Source organism: Callithrix jacchus, chromosome 13, assembly GCF_049354715.1.
Source record: "Callithrix jacchus isolate 240 chromosome 13, calJac240_pri, whole genome shotgun sequence".
NCBI classification, from domain to species: Eukaryota; Metazoa; Chordata; class Mammalia; order Primates; family Cebidae; genus Callithrix; species Callithrix jacchus.
In genome coordinates, this window is record NC_133514.1 from 23,920,806 (window position 1) to 23,939,155 (window position 18,350).

The following is an 18,350-nucleotide window of genomic DNA, read 5'->3' on the forward strand; positions in this document are numbered from 1 at the left end:
AGAGGCATTTCTTGTGAGGGACAAGAAACAATCACCGCAGAGTTAAAAGTAGAGCAATAAAATCAAGGAGCAGAAACCGTGTGCTTTTAGATACTGCGAGCCTGTTGCCACTGATTGTACAATGAAGTGTTTGTGTATTAGAAAATTGAAACCAAATGGATTCCACCATATTCACTCACAGTCACTCTGCTGAAAGGTAAGCAGCAGGAATGTTACAGCCAATTTGGGGTTTTCAATAAATTTTTTCAGGACACTTAAGTAGAAAACCAGACCCAGTATTGAAATACCCATTTTCTTGAAGATTTAAAATGAATGTGAGAAAGAATGGTAATTAAACCTAATGGAGCTGTTCCTTTTTTTTGAGATAGAGTCTCGCTCTGTTGATCAGTGGCCCAGGCTGGAGTGCAGTGGCGTGATCTTGGCTCACTGCAAACCTCTGCCTCCTGGGTTCAAGTGATTCTCCTGCCTCAGCCTCCTGAGTAGCTGGGACTACAGGCACTGACCACCACGCCCGGTTAATTTTTGTATTTTTAATAGGGATGGGATTTCACCATGTTGGCCAGACTGGTCTTGAACTTCTAACCTCAGGTGATCCACCCACCTTGGCCTCTCAAAGAGCTGTTCCATTTTACTAGTTAAAATGGAGATTTATGAAACTAGATGATAAGAGATTATAACAAACCAAATCTAAAGTACCTTTGCTTCTCGGAAATGCACTAAAATAAGATGAGATAGTGACAAAAATTATTTCTCATAGCAATTATTATCATGTGAATGATAACAGCTCATGCTGTTAAATATACGTCAAGTTCCAGGCTCCGTTTTAGTAATTTCATCTGTAAATTCATTTAAACCTCACAATAACTTTGTGAGGCTTGTGCCTATTCTCTAGACAAGGGGACTCTACCACAGAAAAGTTAAACAATTTGTCCAGTGTCATGCAGCTTGGAAAGTGGTAGAGGTGAGATTCAGACCAGCCTGTCATGCTCTTAACTGTCACATTACTAATCCAAATACTACTGGTATGACCATGAGTTTTATTTTAAATAATAAAATTAAGCTTAATTTTTTGTTTGTTTGTTTTCTGTTTGTTTTTTGAGACAGTCTGATTCTGTCATCCAGGCCCGAGTGCAGTGGCCCCATTATGGGTCACTGCAGCCTCGAAATCCTGGACTCAAGTGGTCCTCCTGTCTCAGCCTCCCATGTAGCTGTGACCACAGGTGTGCGTCAGCATGCCCAGCTTCTATATATATATATATATATATATATATATAAATTTCTTTTGTGGAGATGAGGGTCTCACTTTGCTCAGGCTGGTCTCGAATTCCTGGGCTTAAGTATGCCTCCCAGAACTTACAGGCATGAATCACCCACTGGGCTAACGTTTAGTTTTTTGAAAATTAAAATTTTTGTTGCCCAGCTGAATGGTTTAGAAACTGGCACTTCTCTTTTGAGGTCTTCATTTAAAGCTTGATGTCAGTTTACTCTGATGTAAATGATTTTATGTGGTTACTGAAAATTAATGCTGCTTCAGGAAAAATAGCTACTGCGTGCCAGCCTTAATACCTAGGGGGGGGTGGGTTGTTAGATGAAGCAAACCAGCATGGCCCACGTTTACCTATGTAGCAAACCTGCACAGCCTGCATGTGTACCCTGGAACTTAAAACAATAAAAAAATACAAATAGGGGCCGGGCACGGTGGCTGTAATCCCAGCACTTGGGAGGCCGAGGCGGGTGGATCTCGAGGTCAAGAGATCGAGACCATCCTGGTCAACGTGGTGAAACCCCGTCTCTACTAAAAATACAAAAAATTAGCTGGGTATGGTGGCGCGTGCCTGTAATCCCAGCTACTCAGGAGGCTGAGGCAGGAGAATTGCCTGAACCCAGGAGGCAGAGGTTGCGGTGAGCCGAGGTCGCGCCATTGCACTCCAGCCTGGGTAACGAGCGAAACTCCGTCTCAAAAAAAAAAACAAAAACAAATAATGAATGCTGCTGAATAACCAACTGCTCAGTAAATCCTTCATGATCAATTCAGACATCCTCAGAGAGACCCACCGTCACTCTCTCTTGGAGGCAATACCAGCTCTTACAAGGTTTAGATGATAAATATATGTGCTTTTCTACAGACATGCAGTTGCCCTTTCAGTGGCCAGCCTGACCCAGGCAGGATTACAGAAGTAGCACAGAATGCCCTCCCTGCCCTGTGACTCCTGTAAACCAAGCGAGGAGGAAAAGAGCGGGTTTATGCAAACACGAAGCGGCACAAAGGATGGTGATGGGTGGGGAAAAGGCCCCGTGAGAAAGGCCTCCTGAAAGAGACGGTTTTTAGTTTTCTTCTAGAGAGAAAGAAACCACATTTCAAAAGGGTGGCTCTTTGTTTCAATTCAGTTTATTGTGGGTTAGTAAATTCCTTTCAAGACAGTAGTCCATCTGAGCTTGCAGTGACTTGCCTGTCATCCCAGGTTTCTCTTCTTGCTAAGTGATTTCCTTCATTGTTTGTATAAACTGACTTTTTTTTCATTCATTCCATATTAAAAAGAATTGAAAATCTTCAAATTACTTTTATATCCTTTTAAACTTTTCTAGGTGAGAGTTTGAGAGAGATAGTAAGCAAAATTATGAGAGATTTTTTGCCCATTTGCATAAAGTAATTACTAAGAACCAGAAGTTACTACCCAGTAAGTGGTTGTGAAAGCCAACTTTAGGTGAGGGGATTACTTGAGCCTGCAAGATTGAGACCAGCCTGGGCAACATAGTGAGACCCTGTCTTTATAAAAAATTAAATAACAATTAGCTTGGCAAGTGGCACATACCTGTGGTCCTAGCTACTTAGGAGGCTGAGGTGGGAGGACTGCTGAACCCAGGAGGTTGAGGGTTCAGTGAGCTGTAATTGCACCACTGCACTCCAGGCTGGGTGACAGAGCAAGAGCCTGTCGCTAAAATGTGAATAAAATCTAAGATTGCTGTGTCACTGATAGGTGTTTCTATAGTTGTATGTAATTAAAACACTTTCTTTAGAGCGTGTCTTAGGATTTCTTTTAATAAAAATAGTAATAGTTGCTAACAGGTTTTGAGCGTGTATGTATGTCAAGCAAGTGCTAAGCCTTTTTTTAAATGGATAATCCCATTTAATTCTTACAGCTCCTAGTGGGGATTCTGTGATTATCCCATTCTACAAATGAGGACTTTGAGGGTCTGAAAGCTTAAGTAACTTGTCCAGAGTTACACAGTGGGGTGATTGGTGGAGATGGGAAATGGGCCTGGTGGTCTGGCCCCATAGCCTGTGCTCTTAACCCCCTTCCTTTACATATGTGCAGGAATCTTGACACACTCATGTCTTCCTTCATGGACATGAGTGAATTCTTCATTAAACCACAGGTGTGTGAGGGAGAATATGGGTAAGGCTGGCTTGTGCTAAGAACTATTCTGAGTACTGGAATGAAGTGCACGGAAGAGACCAGATCCTTCCTTTAGGGACCTCAAATTCCAATAAGGGGATTAAGAAAATAAATAAAACTTTTGTATTCATGACGTTGAATAGAAAAATAAAAAAGAAAGGGCCGAGCATGATGGCTGTCACCTATAATCCCAGCAATTTGGGAGGCTGAAGCAGGCGGATCACTTGAGGTCAGGAGTTTGAGACCAGCCTAGCCAACATGATGAAAATTTCTACTAAAAATACCAAAATTAGCTGGGGGTGGTGGCAGGCACCTGTAGTCTGTCTCGGCTGCTCTGGAGGGTGAGGCAGGAGAATCTCTTGAACTGGGAGGTAGAGGTTGCAGCAAGCCACAATTGCATCTGGGTGACAGAGTGAGACCCTGTCTGGAAAAAAAAGCAGAACAAGCAAAAAAAAAAAAAAAAAAAAAAGGCAAAATAAAACAGTGTAGGAAATTAGATTTTTAAACAGGTGGTCAAGAAAGGCCTCACTGACAGGGTGACATTTGGGCAAACACCTGAAAGCATGGGAGGAGGGAGGCATTTGGATGTCAGGCGGGAGGATTTTCCAGGCATGGGGACCAGCCGTGCAGAGACCCCGAGGTGAGGCAGAGTGGGGGGGGTGTGAGAAGCAGTGAACCGCCCACTGTGCATAGTCGGGGCTGGAGGACGTGGACAGGCGGAGGAGATGAGGACAGACCAGCCATGGCCATGTGGGTGCCTATGAGACACATGTCCTCTTTTCATCCTCAGGAACATCATTGCTTGTAAATGCTTGATCTTTTCCAGACATTTCACACAATTGTCATTTGGCAGTAATTATGGAGAAGATTGCTTTATGGAATGACTCACGAGTAGGCTTAATATCACACTGCAGTCTTGCCCATTCATTCAAGAAGTGCTTAGAGTACCTGCTCTGTGTTGAGCAGTGCACTAGATTCTGAGACTACAAACGGGATTAAGCAAGTATGCCCTCTTAAGGAGCTTACTGATTGGAGGGTGAGGGGATAAGGGATGTTTCAAGCAAATCTTTACTATGAAAAAACTCTTTGCTCTCCAGATTCCAGCTGAGCTGTCCTGGCCTCTCTGCTGCTTTGCATTTACAGTGCTGTACGCTATTTCCTTACATGTCCGTCTCCTTCTAGACTGTGAGATCCATAAGGATAGAGTCCAGCCCTTAGGAATTTTCATGTTTTCCAGTGCCTAGCACAGTGTACTGGTTGCACAACAGGTGTTTAAAAATGTCACTTGGTTTGATTTGAATGGAGACCTCTGCGAAGCACTGTGTATCCACAGTGAAGGAACAACACTAATTCGTTGTGAGGGAGAACTGGAGCAGAGGCGGTGACATTTGAACTGTTTGGAATGAGCCTGCAGGAGCTTGCCAGCAGAGGAGGCTTCTGGCATTCCCGAGGGTACAGATGTGGCGTTGTCAAAGGATACGGTATGCTTGGGGAACATCAAGGCTGGGGTCAGCATGCCTTGAGCAAACGTGTCCCCGTGGCCAATGAAAGATGAGCCTCTGCATCAAGGGAGGTTGAGGCTGATTAGTTCTAAACTCCAGACACAAACTTGAAAGAGCACTGCACACTTTTGAGAACCGACAGTAGAGTGCATGTTTAAAGTAATAGGGAGAAAGAGTGTCTGGTCACCTTTGTTGCTGGTGAAGAGTCCCAGTGTCTCCCCAGACGCTGCCGTCAGAGGCTGGGTGGGTGGTGGGTCATGAAGTCAAATGTGGAATAGAATAGCAAGAAGTTTTCAGGAAGAGAGTAGGGAGTTTGGTTTGGGGCTTATGAAATTTAAGGAAGCTGCAGACTGGGAAGCACCTCCAAGGAGTATGTGCATGTTTGAGGTTTAAGAGTATTTTAAGAGTTAAAAATATGTAGAGACCGAGGAAACCATCAGAAAAGAGCTGACATAAAGATAGAAGGGACACGCCAGGCTTGGTGGCTCCTGCCTGTGGTCTCAGCTACTTGGGAGGCTGAGATAGGAGGATCTCTTGAGGCCAAGTTTGAGTCTACAGTGGGCTATGATTGCACCACTGTGCTCCTGTCTCTGCAAGACGCTCTGAAAAGAAAAAAAAAAAAACGATGTGAAGTTTTGAGGTCTCAGTGATCGTACCATCTCATTGCTCAAAGGAGCTCTGCTCATAAACCTTGACTCCTAATGAGCCAGGAGGCTCATTGTGCACCTTTTCTGTTCTTATCAGGCATTATTAGCATGAGCGTCAGATGGTGAATAAATTGCTGGTAAACATGTGAAGACCCTTGTTAATCTCCTTTGCATGGTAGCCTGGAAAAGGATGCGACACCTTTAAGTCTTTGGTTTATTACACTCTGAATTTAAATGTTCTCTTAGTTATGGGACACATGTTCCAGGCCTGTGACTAAGGCACTTATTTTTGCTTAATCCACACCTGAAGCCACAGACATCTTGTGAACATACTTGCAGAGGCAGGTACTGACAGCGTCACCCGGAACGCTGCGCTTCCGTGTAGTTCGAGTCATCGTGAGAACCTCGCTTTGTGGGACATTCTTGCTTCTTTGTCAAATTACTGCTCTCTTAAGACTTGCTGTGTTTTTGTTATGACTCACCTGCGTTGTTTTGCCTTTATCTAGGGAACTTACCCTTGAGTTGAAGCAAATGAGGATAGTTATACAGAGTCCTAGTGTAATACTGCCTTGACGAACTCAAGAAGGTGGAATACTAGAATCACGTTTGTGACATATAAATGTGAAGTGTTACTGAAATACACTGTGTTCTGGAAGATACTTACTCAATAGATAGAGAATGTATGCTCTGTAGGTCATATGCCAGACTGAGGGATGGTGGGATGAGTAAGACATGGTTTCTGCCCTCTTGGTATTAACTGCCAAACAGAAGAGGTGACAGGTTCTTCCCTTGTCACATTTGTTCTTATAATCTAAAATTTAATAAAAGGAACTGTAGGATTTTGGCAGAGGGTGAAATTACAAATACCAAAGTTTGCTTAAATTTTTTCTTTTGTAATATAGGAGATTATATAATGTAATAGAGTCACACTCTTAATTAGGTGGGGGCCAGGCTTGGCTTAATGTTATGCTTTGTGCTGTTTAAGTTTTGTCCCCTGGGATCCGAGGAATAAGGAGCATGCACAGGGATTGAGATATTTTTCAGGACTTGACTGATGTTTTAGAAAGTAGAGTGAGAAGAGGAGTAACGACTCAGAGTATGGAATGTAGAGATTGAGGTCAGAGTCAGTACGGATGCGTGAAAGTGTAGAGGAGGGCCGGTGGTGATTAGGACACAATGGATTGGCTTTCTGGCAGTCAATCAAGAAGAGGCTGAGCCAGAGCCCATGTCTGTCAATGTCCAGAAAGGCGTGCGGGGCTCTGTCTTATTCTTTCCCTTTTGTGTCTTGAATTGAATCAGGCAAATTGGATAGTTTGTCAAGTTTCCACTGCTCTCTTTACAGTAGGCTATTTTAAAGATATAGCATTTTAAGTTAAAAGTGAGAAGGGAAATAAACACCCATCATTTTGCCACCACCAAATAGCTTTTGGTAGATAATAAAAATTTATGGCTATTTGGTACCGCTTCTTTTTGCATATTCTCATGCACATATGTTTATGTGTATAATGGCGACAGTGTCTGCTGTTTTACTTTTTTGAGATGGAGTCTTGCTCTGTCGCCCAGGCTGGAGTGCAATGGCACAATCTTGGCTCACCACAACCTCTACCTCTACCTCTCGGCTTCAAGGGATTCTTCTGCCTCAGCCTCCCGAGTAGCTGGGATTACAGGTGCCCGCCACCATGTCTGGCTAATTTTTGTGTTTTTAGTAGAGACAGGGTTTCACCTTGTTGACCAGGCTGGTTTTGAACTCTTAACCTCAGGTGATCCGCCCGCCTCAGCCCACCAAAGTGCTGAGATTATAGGTGTGAGTCACCATGCCCAGCATGGATCATGTATAGTCTTGAAAATAATGATTAGGACTTTGATTTTTAACTGGAGTGACTTAAATGTTAACAGGATTACTCCGATAGTTGTGTTGGGAGTAGACGGGATGCCCGTGAGGTAGGAACAGGAAGAGCAGTTAGGAGGGGTCAGTGTGATGACAGCAGAAAGTTACAGTTTCTGGGACCTGGGTTGTGGCGGTGGGTCCTGGTCAGATTCTAGGTATGTGCTTGACAGTGAAACTGGAGAGATTTGCTTAGATTGGATCTGGGGTGAGAGCAAAGGGAGGGATCACTGATGACCATGAGCAGTGGAAGGTGCAGCCCTTACCTGAGATGGTGGAATGGATGGTGGAAGCAGATGTTTGGAAGGGGTTATCTGAAACTCATTACATTGAAATGATTGGTAAGAGGCCGTGTGGAGTAGAAAGCTGGATATGCAAGTCTGAAATGCATGGGAGAAATCTGGTCTATGGATATCAATTTAGGATTCAGCATCATAGAGTGGATATTTAAAGCCACCAGACTGGGTGAGTTCCCCAAGGTGGTATAAGTGTAGAGAGCACAGGTCAAGGATAGCTCTGGGGTGCTCCCTAGAGTCTCCAAAGTCAAGAAGGATCAGCCAGGAACGTAGTGGCATCCCAGAAGCCAGTAAGGAAAGCCTTTCAAGGAGAAAGGAGGAACCAGCTGCATCAAACACTGTTGGCAGGAGAATGGGGCAGTTAAGAACACAGTTTATAGCAGGTGACAGAAAACCTGACCAGTGGACAAAAACCTGACCAATGGATGTAAACCGGAGGCTGTGTGTTTATTCATTCAGAGTTCTACACTCAGGCCATTTCAGGTTTGATGATTTGGAAATGTCCTTTCTGCCTCTCTGCTCATCTTGCCTCAGCATGTGGCTTTGTCACTGGCTTTTCAGTTAAAATATGGCTGCAGAGAATTCCGTGTGCATGCCACCACCTCTTGGGACTGTGTTCAAAGGCTAGAAGCAGAGGACGGCATCGCAGGGCAGGGTCCTCCTGCTGTCTTCGTGTATCAGAGGGACACACGATCAGCGGCTCCCTCCTCACATTCTTGTCCTTATGTCTGATTGGTGCAGACCAGATTTCACAGTTGCCCCTACTGACATGAAAGGTTGGGAAGCAAGTATTTGACTTTTTAAACTTTTCTGGGGGGGGGGGCGGTTAAGCAGTGGATGGAGGTTAGGAATGACAGTTGGCTCACCAGGAAAGGTGTTAGACACAGTGAGGTTAAATTAAGAAAGAAAAGTTATCAACTCTTTAAACTCTTTTTATTCCTCCTTTCATCGAGAGCTTTTGCTCGCTTGTATTTGGGGGCATAAGGTTTTATGTTGATTTGCTGCTGTTCATTTCCTTTGTTGTTTTTACAGCATGTCTTTTTATTTTGCATATGGTGATTTTTAATTTTTTTTTCATTTTTATGTTGTCAAATATGTTGTTTTTGTTAGCTTTCCCTATGTTTTTATGCATAAGATGGTCCCTACTCAAAGAGAAGACTGACCTATATTATTGTTTTTTATGGTTTCATATTAAGCCATTTGCTTATTTTTTCTTTCTTTTTTTTTGAGATGTAGTCTCGCTCTGTCTCCCAGGCTGGAGTGCAGTGACACGATCTCAGCTCACTGGAACCTCTGCCTCCTGGGTTCAAGTGATTCCCTGCCTCAGCCACCTGAGTAACTGGGAAGACAGGTGCGCGCCATCATGCCTGGATAATTTTTTGTATGTTTAGTAGAGATGGGGTTTCACGGTGTCAGCCAGGATGGTCTCCATCTCTTGACCTCATGATCCCCCGCCTCCAGCTCCCAAAGTGCTGGAATTACAGGTGTGATAATTTGCCATTTTAACAAATTTTTTTTTTTTTTTGAGATGCAGTGTCACTCTGTCACCCAGGCTGGAGCGTAATAGCACGGTCTCGGCTCACTGCAACCTCCACCTCCTGGGTTCAAACAATTCTCCTGCCTCAGTCTCCTGAGTAGCTGGGAATACAGGTGCACACCACCACACCCAGCTAATTCTTGTATTTTTAGGAGAGATGGGGTTTCACCTTGTTGGCCAGGCTGGTCTCAAAATCCTGACCTTGTGATCCACCCACCTCAGCCTCCCAAAGTGTTGGCGTGAGCCACCATGCCTGGCCTTAACAATTTTTTATTTATTTATTTTTTAAAATTGCATTTTAGGTTTTGGGATACATGTGAAGAACATGCAAGATTGTTGCATAGGTACACACATGGCAGTGTGATTTGCTGCCTTCCTCCCCATCACCTATATATGTCATTTCTCCCCATGCTATCTCTCCCCAACTCCCCACCCCTCCGTCCCTCCCATATTTCCCCCCGACAGACCCCAGTGTGTGATGCTCCCCTCCCTGTGTCCATGTGTTCTCATTGTTCAACACCCACCTATGAGTGAGAACATGCAGTGTTTGATTTTCTGTTCTTGTGTCAGTTTGCTGACAATTCCATGGTATATATGTGCCACATTTTCCCTGTCCAGTCTATCATCGATGGGCATTTGGGTTGGTTCCAGGTCTTTGCTATTGTAAACTGTGCTGCATGAACATTTGTGTGCATGTGTCCTTATAGTAGAATGATTTAAACATGTACAATTCTGTGGCATTAAGTACAGTCACAGTTTTGTGCAACCAACCTCAGTATCCATCTCCTGAACTTTGTTTTTCCCCACCTGAAATCCTGTATCCATTTTACTAACCCCTAGTTCTCTGTTTCTTTCAGCCCATAGCACTCATCATTCTACCTTCTGTCTGTATGCATTTGACTATTCTAGTGATGTGTAAGGAGAATCACACAGTATATGTCACCGACTTATTTCAGCGAGCACCATGTCTTCAAGGTTCATTCATGTGTGGCATGTGTGTCAACTTCCTTTTTAAGGCAGAATAGTATTTCGTGGTATATCTATACCACCTTGTATAGTCATTTATCTGCCTGTGAACATTTGTGTTGCTTCCACATTTTGGCTATTGTGAATAATGCTGCTGTGAAGATGGGTGTACAGATACGTGCTCGAGTCTTTCGCTTTTGTTTTTTTTTTTTTTTTTTGAGATTAAGTCTTGCTCTGTCATCTCGGCCAGAGTACAGTGGTAAGATCTCTGCTTACTGTTAACTCCACCTAGGCTCAAGTGATTCTTCTGCCACAGCCTCCCAAGTATCTGGGATGACAGGGGCCTGCCAACATGCTTTTGTAATTTTTTTTTTTTTTTTTAATATTTTTAGTAGAGACAGGGTTTCACCATGTTCGCCAAGCTGGTCTCAAACTCCTGGCCTCAGGTGATCCGCCCGCCTCGGCCTCCCAAAGTGTTGGGATTACAGGTGTGAGCCACCGTGACTGACTTGCTTTCACTTCTTTTAAATCTATACCTAGACATGGAGCTGTTGGATTAAATGGTAACTTTAGGTTTAATTTTTTGAGGAACCACCATACCATTTCCATAGTGGCTTTGTTCCCACTAACAGCACACAAGGATTCCAGTTTCTCTGTGTCCTTGGTAACACTTGTTAATTTTTGGTTTTTGCTTTTTGTTTTTATGATATCATCCTATTAGGTACAAAGTGGTATCTCACAGCGATTGTGATTTGCATTTCCCTAGCAACTTTGCATGTGCCTTAGGGCTATTTGTTTTCTTTGGATAAATGTCTATTTGAGTCCTATGTCCACTTTTTAAATTGGGTTGTTTGGTATTTTCGTTGTTAAGTTGTAGCCTTATTGTTTTTCTGTTCTAAATTTTTTTTTTTTTTGCTGTTCTTAATTATTGTAGATTAGTGTGTTTAAAAAATTCAGTACCCCCATTTAAAGGCAATCACGTGTAGGTTCAGATTTGAATAGTGTTCAGTTAAAATATCAATTCATGGAATAATTCACGTGTGTACAGTTGTTCAAATCTTTTACTTTTCTCATGTTTATAATTTTTACAACAGAATAGCACTTTTTGATCCATTTATTCATAGAAACAGTGCATAGGCATGTGTCCATCTGTGCAGCTCCTTTCATTACTAAAGTAAGGGATTTCCTCTTCTGTTTTTTCCTGGCACATAGGAAATATATGGATTTTATATAATACTTATTTGGTAAGCAGCCTATCAGGTTTATTTAATATTTATACAATAATACTGTACCATTGAAGCTAAATTCTTAAACACATATATTTAGTGTTAGTGAGAGAATTTGGTCCCTCAAGCTTAATTGGAAGTGAACCTGCAGCCACAGTTTTGAGTATATTTCTCCCTTATCATTAACTTGTCACTTCAAGGTTTCCTCTGGTTTTATAATAATTCCTAGTTACTGTAGATAATTACTCTAAAGGTAACTTTTTCTCTGTAGTTGATTTGTATCTAAAGAACTCAAGTTATAATTATAGCTAGAAACGTATTCTCTTAATTAACTGGAAAAAAGTAAACATGTTCTCATGCCTTTGTATTTTAACTATGTCTGTTAATTTAGCATTTTCTCTTTCTGACTCTAGTAGTTAGTGACCTTGCTACTTGTGTGCCTTACTGATACATTTCATACGGACCTCAGTAACCTTTTAATTTTCTAGTTAAAATTCTCACTTCTCTAGCCCTGGCAGGTGCTGGTACACTGGCTTCCCATCTATTTCCCTGACTTCAGTCTTCAGTCAGTTCTGCACATTGCTGCCACACAATCAAGTTCTGATGTAAATGCTAAGAAAGCCTCAGTCTCCCTGCCCCAACATGTGTCTTCCCACCGTATCCATCCCTAACAGTTACGGTCTAAAATTATTAGTCTGGCATTCATTGCCATCTCTCACCCAGTTGAAAACTACCTACTTCTCCAGCCTCACTTTCTTCTTCTTCCCCATGATACCTGTTTTCCTACTAAGCTGTGTAAACTACAGAACGTATCTTATTATGATGAAACATGATGTTTTCTCTAGCTTACAGTTTTTACTGAACATCTGGTAGTTAATTCTGTGGCGGGATGTCAGGTGTTTCTGGCTCTGTATACGTTTGAACTTTGTGATTACTTTCAGTTGCCTTACTGGGTAAGCACATAAATACTTGTGTAACAGATGCCTTCATGGGAATCCATTGGCTGGATTTTTATTTTTATTTTTTTTTGAGACAGAGTTTCCCTCTTGTTACCCAGGCTGGAGTGCAATGGTGCGATCTCGGCTCACCGCAACCTCCGCCTCCTGGGTTCAGGCAATTCTCCTGCCTCAGCCTCCTGAGTAGCTGGGATTACAGGCACACGCCACCATGCCCAGCTAATTTTTTGTATTTTTAGTAGAGACGGGGTTTCACCACGTTGACCAGGATTGGTCTCAATCTCTTGACCTTGTGATCCACCCGCCTCAGCCTCCCAAAGTGCTGGGATTACAGGCTTGAGCCACCGTGCCCGGCCGGCTGGATTTTTATTAAGATGATCTGTGTTGGCCAGGCACAGTGGCTCATACCTGTAATCCCAGCACTTTGGGAGGCCAAGGCAGATGGATTATTTGTGGTCAGGAGTTTGAGATCAGCCTGGTAAAACCCCATCTCTACTAAAAACACAAAAAAGTTAGCCGTGAGTGGTGGCACAGGCCTGTAATCTCAGCTTACTCAGGAGGCTGAGGCAGGAGAATTGCTTGAACTCAGAAGGCACAGGTTGCAGTGAGCCAAAATCGCACCACTGCACTCCAGCCTGGGTGACGGAGTGAGACTGTCTCAAAAAAAAAAAATCTGTGTCATCTGATATAGGTAATATAGTAGTCAGTGGTTTTTTTGTTAGCTAATTAATATTCATCTTGAAAACCCATAAATGTGATCAAAGGTATAGAACAGGAAGTCACTTTTTCAATGCTAAATAGTCTCGTGAAAAATATATGAAGGCCGGGCACGGTGGCTCACATCTGTAATCCTAGCACTTTGGGAGAGCAAGGCAGGAGGATCACTTGAGACCAGCAGTTTGAGACCAGCCAAGGCAACAGAGTGAGACCTCACCTCTACAAAAATTTAAAGATATATGTTAAAGCTGGATTCCTTTGAATCTAGGTGATTGATAGTTCTCGTCTAGAGATGAGAAATTGCTTTGGCAGTTGTTTCTGTGGCTCTGGAAATTGCTCTCATGATTTTACAGGTGTTCCCTTTAACAGGGGACCCACCTTCTTTCCTAGGCCTTCTTTAAAGAATGGAGAAGGCCAAATTGTTGCCAAGAGATTACACTATATATCTGTGAGGGCCCTGGGCACTCTTTACTGGAGAGTGAATCATTTAACTTAAGTGTCAAGACAAAGCACCTTCATTCAGGAGTTCATTCTTCGGCTTTCATGTCCAGTCCTAGGAAACATCCCACGAGGGTATCATGAAGAACTTTCCAATAGTAAAGCTACTGTTTTTATGATAGTCGTACAAAGCATCAGTTAAAATATTGTTTCTTCTTCTAGTACTGTTAAATAAAAAAAGCTTGAATAATGCTTACAGATGAACAGGAATAAAAATGATTATTAGAATCAACTTTATTGATCCAATTTTGTCCTTTCTTGATTATTTTGTCCTAGATGTCTTTTCTGATTAAATTTGACCCCATTGAGTTTAATATTTAATAGTTTCATTATAAAATATGCTCATTGTAAAATCAAAATTCATATGTAGTAATGTATGTATATATAAAGTCTGAAGGAAAAATTCTCATTTCTGCATCTTCTCATTTCTTCCTTGTCTCACTGCTGTACCTCTTAATAGTCTCACAAAATTGTGGTACAGCCTTTTGTGCTCTTTCAACATTTAGGTAAATAAAAACTTCAAATATGTAAGTTTTTATTTTCTCAGGGGACATGCACAATGGAACTTTATTTCTATAATTTTATTTTTGCCTTGGAACCCTCAGCCTATATAATCACAACCCAATTCTGAGTTTTTCTCGAGCCCGTGTAATAATTTCTCAGTGTTCATTTATAATTTGGTCTCCTTCCTCCGTTTCCCACATCTCATGGCTCTCATTGCTCCCTGCAAGTCCTGTTTGTTCATTTCTTTTCTTCCTTTTCATTTCTTTCTCTTCCTTCTTTCTTAAACACCTAACGAGATCTACCCTTTAACACATTTTTAAGTGCACAATACAGTGTCGTTAAGCATAGGTTGTGCGTTGTACAGCTCATCTGTAGGACGTATTCATCCTGCGTAACGGAACTTTCTACCCGTCGAACAACTCCCCATTTCCCTTCCCCCAGCCCCTGGCAGGCGCCATTCTCCCGTCTTGTTTTTACAGAATAGGATAATATTAATATTAACACTATCCTGTCTTTCACTTATTAAACCTTTCCATTGACATTTTAGTTTTGCTAGGCATCCTTTACTGAATTTTATTGTTGTTGAACACAGTACACTTACTCAGGTTTTCTGAGGGGGGTGTCTTAGTGGTTCATTAATGAAGGATTGCTTCAAATCCGGTAGACTGTGTTACTATCTAAGGCAAAGTGGAAGTGTCATTCTTCCAGATTTCCCCTATGGAAAAGATGGTTGTAATTATAGAATAAAAACAAATCTGTTGTCTATATGTAAGTCTATGCTAAGTGCATGAGCTTAAAATAAACCACTGAGGTCGATAATATCCTGGCAAGCAGATCGTAAATCTTAATCTTTCACATCTGGGATAAGTTACACAATATGTTATGAACTGGTCAATGTCACCTTTCCAGAACTGTAATTCAGAGAAGTCCCGTATTGATTTCACTGTTTAAAAATTTAGTGTTTGGGTTATTTGCAATCTCTCAACCCAATATTGCCATGTTTTGCTTTTAATACTGCTTATGATGTGTGTGTTTTATTGCTTGATATGAAGTCCGATTAGAACTACTTTAGGTCATCTTTACTGTGAAGCTAAATGTTGGGACTGTTGGTGAAACAGTTAAATGTCTTTGTTGCATCCACGCTGTTTTCAGCGTTCTGCTGTAGGTGCTTCTGTCTAGTATGAGCTCCAGTTTGAATTCAGTCTGCCTCCAAGCCTCATACTTCTTTCTTTAGCTGAGATGCTTTCGTTCTGTGACGTGACCAAGGGAACACTGGGTAGGTGGTTAGGCACGTGGATTCTAGGCCTTACTGTCACTGGCTGGATGTGTGACACGAGTTAGCCATTTAACTACCTGAGTAGTTTGCTCATCAATAAACTGGGATAGTAATGGTCACACACGGTTAAGATTATTCTCACTATCAAAGGAATGAATCTTTTGGTGAAATTGGCATATATTTCATATCCTCAGTGCTCATTAGTCAAGCGTCATGGTGGAATCAGGAAGACTTTGGTGATGAAAATTTGGCAGTAGGTGTAGGGGTTGGGCCTGGATGGGGGTGATAATGAGATAGGGCGGATCACAGAAATGATATTTGGGTGCAGAGCTAAGCTTTCCTCTAGTGCAGGCTCTGTGAAAGTGCAGGTCTTGTGTAGTAATTCCAAGGCACACTCAGAAATGTCTGCACACCTAGGATGGGTTTAGAAATAAAGCTATGAGGCATGCATTTCTGAAGAATAAGCAAATTTCCAAAACTTCGGAAGCCTTGGCTGTGTTGTGGCTGTGGCCCAGTCGTTTTGATCTGTTACTTGCCAAACCTTGCTTATTAGTTGCGATGATGATGACTCATCAGTGTTTTTGCTGAAGGGGCAGCAGTTTGGTAACTTTATAGCCTAAAAATCAGTTTTTCTGTTTCTCCTAAAGCAAGTAAAACTAGTGGCTAAACATAAATTTTTAAGATGGGTATTTGCTATCTAGTAGTTGCTAATTATTGTAAAGGATGTAAAGAAAGTCACTAGCTAATAGACTGAAGAGACAAATAAGCTTGTAAGCTTGTAAAAATGGATTAAGCATTGAATGCTTCAGTGTAGATGATGGAAGAACCCATGATAGCAATGTATCATTTACTACTGGCATTAAAAGAAAAATGAATTCGTTGAGAAAGTGTTTATTATTGCTCACTCCATGCTAGAAGGTTGGCAGTTTCTGAGGAGCAGAATTGAATCAGGTGCCTTTCCTGATCTCAAGAACCTTAGAGATGTTCCAAGAGGAATGTGGAAGCAGATGCTGTGATAGAAGCAAGTACGTGGCATGAGCAGAAAGCCAGGCGTAGTCCATGGTACACAGAGGAGGGTGTCCTGGCTGGATAAGCTCACGAAGAGGTCCTGGTTCTCAACAGTGCTTCAGAAACCTGGCGATCTTGTGAAACAGCAGGTGGTGATTCAGTAGACCTAGGGTGGAGTCGCAAATGAGTAGCAAGGGTTTAGAAGAGAATCTTGAGCTGACTTGGCATTCATTGGGCATAAATAGGGGAGGGGATAGAAAGGAGGCCATTCAGTCAGGAGGATGGGCATAAGCAGAATAATAGAGTGAAATGGCTAGAGAGAAACTAAGGGGAATGTGTGTATGAAGGGGTGGAGGCATGGCCTAAAGGGGAAGAAGTGGGTAGGGTTGCCTTTTATTTATGCCTGTAAAATAAATATTAAATAAAAGGATTGAAGATAAGATCACCATCCTATAGATTGGGGTATCCAATCTTTTGGCTTCCCTGGGCCACACTGGAGAAAGAAGAATTGGTCTTGGGCCACACATAAAATACACTAACGATAGCTGATGAGCTAAAAAAAAAAAAAAAAAAAAAAAAAAAAAAAAAAATGCAAAAATAAATCTCATAATGTTCTAAGAAAGTTTATGAATTTGTGCAAAGTCAGCATTCAAAGCTGCCCTGGGCCACATGCCATAGATAGTGGAGAATCCCAAATTTTAGACTGGATCATGACCTTAATTTTCACATTTGGGAGAGTAACATGATAGAGTTGGAAGGGATGGAAAGATAAGATTTTAGGAGTGTAATACAGTTGTTTAGACGGCTCTATAAGGGGTTAAATAAGGAATCAAAGAGCGGAAGAAGAGGTCGTCGTTGAAAGGAAATGATGTGCCTAGTGGACTTTTAATAGACTAACACGTGATGTGCCCCTGTGTCAGAGAGAAAGTTAGGTTGACTGGATCAGAGCACACATGGATGTAGAAGAGGAATACAGTAGTGAGGCTGGAGCCGAAGAGGGAGCTTAGTGTGGTCACTTCAAGTGCCAGGCCTGAGGAGCTTCCATGTCTTTCTCTCCATTCGATGAGGTATTTAGGGAGCAAAATCACTGGAACAGAGCAATGAGCATTACTTTCCAGCAGCATTACTTGACTCACTTACAGGGTCCTTAGTGATATGCAACACTGTCATTTTCATCAAAGGTCTTCTTCAACTCCGGCTAGTCTTCCGTTAGGTAGTACTGGTAACATTGGGAGATGGTGCTAGAATATATGGGGATCTGGGGAAGAAAAGATGATTCCAATGGTTTGAAGCTGGAAAAAAATTAAAAACAGGGCAGGGTGGCTCACACCTGTAATTCCAGCACTTTGGGAGGCTGAGGCAGGAGGATTGTTTAAGGCCAGAAGTTTGAGACCAGCCTGGGCAGCAAAGCGAAGATTCCCTCTCAATAAAAAGTTTTGTTTTTTCAAAAAAATAAAACAGTGGACCTATAACTAGCATAAATAGGAGCATGTCAGTCCAAGATGAAAACTTAAAGTACACAATGAGTACTTTGAAACATTGAGTAGCCTAGGGATTCGGAAGGAAGATAGGGCTGCGCATGAGAATATGGGATTCGTCTGCACAGGGTGATGGTTAGAGGAAAGTGAAGAAGATAGATTCTCCAAGAGAATGGGTGTGAGGAGAGTTGGGAGCAAAAGACTGAACTTGGGAAATGCCCATATTTAGGTAGCAGATGTGAGCATCAGGAGATTGTAGTTACAGAGATGCCAGAGGATATGAAGCCTGTATATTTATTTCACTGATAAATGGAAGCATTTTTACTGCAAGAAAGAGTTAGAAATTTGAGCGAAGATCATTTAAGTTTGGCAGATAAACTATGTGGAGAGTAAAGAAGAAAAGATGAGAGCAAGAAAAAGAAACAATATTATAGCACCACCTGGTGTTAAAACACT

At 42.0% G+C, this 18,350-nt stretch overlaps 1 protein-coding gene across 11 annotated transcripts in view; it reads left to right on the forward strand.

The window, feature by feature from the left end:
- MTUS1 (microtubule associated scaffold protein 1) overlaps positions 1-18,350 on the forward strand; it is a 195,091-nt gene that overhangs the window by 99,057 nt on the left and 77,684 nt on the right. The window contains exon 1 of one of the 11 annotated variants that reach the window (XM_035270187.3): positions 8,331-8,504. The exons of the other annotated variants lie outside the window; for them this stretch is intronic. Within the exon in view, the coding sequence (XP_035126078.1) occupies positions 8,453-8,504 (52 nt within the window). The 5' untranslated portion in view covers positions 8,331-8,452. Of the gene's footprint in view, positions 1-8,330; positions 8,505-18,350 lie in introns of those variants that run through there. 11 annotated transcript variants of the gene reach the window in all.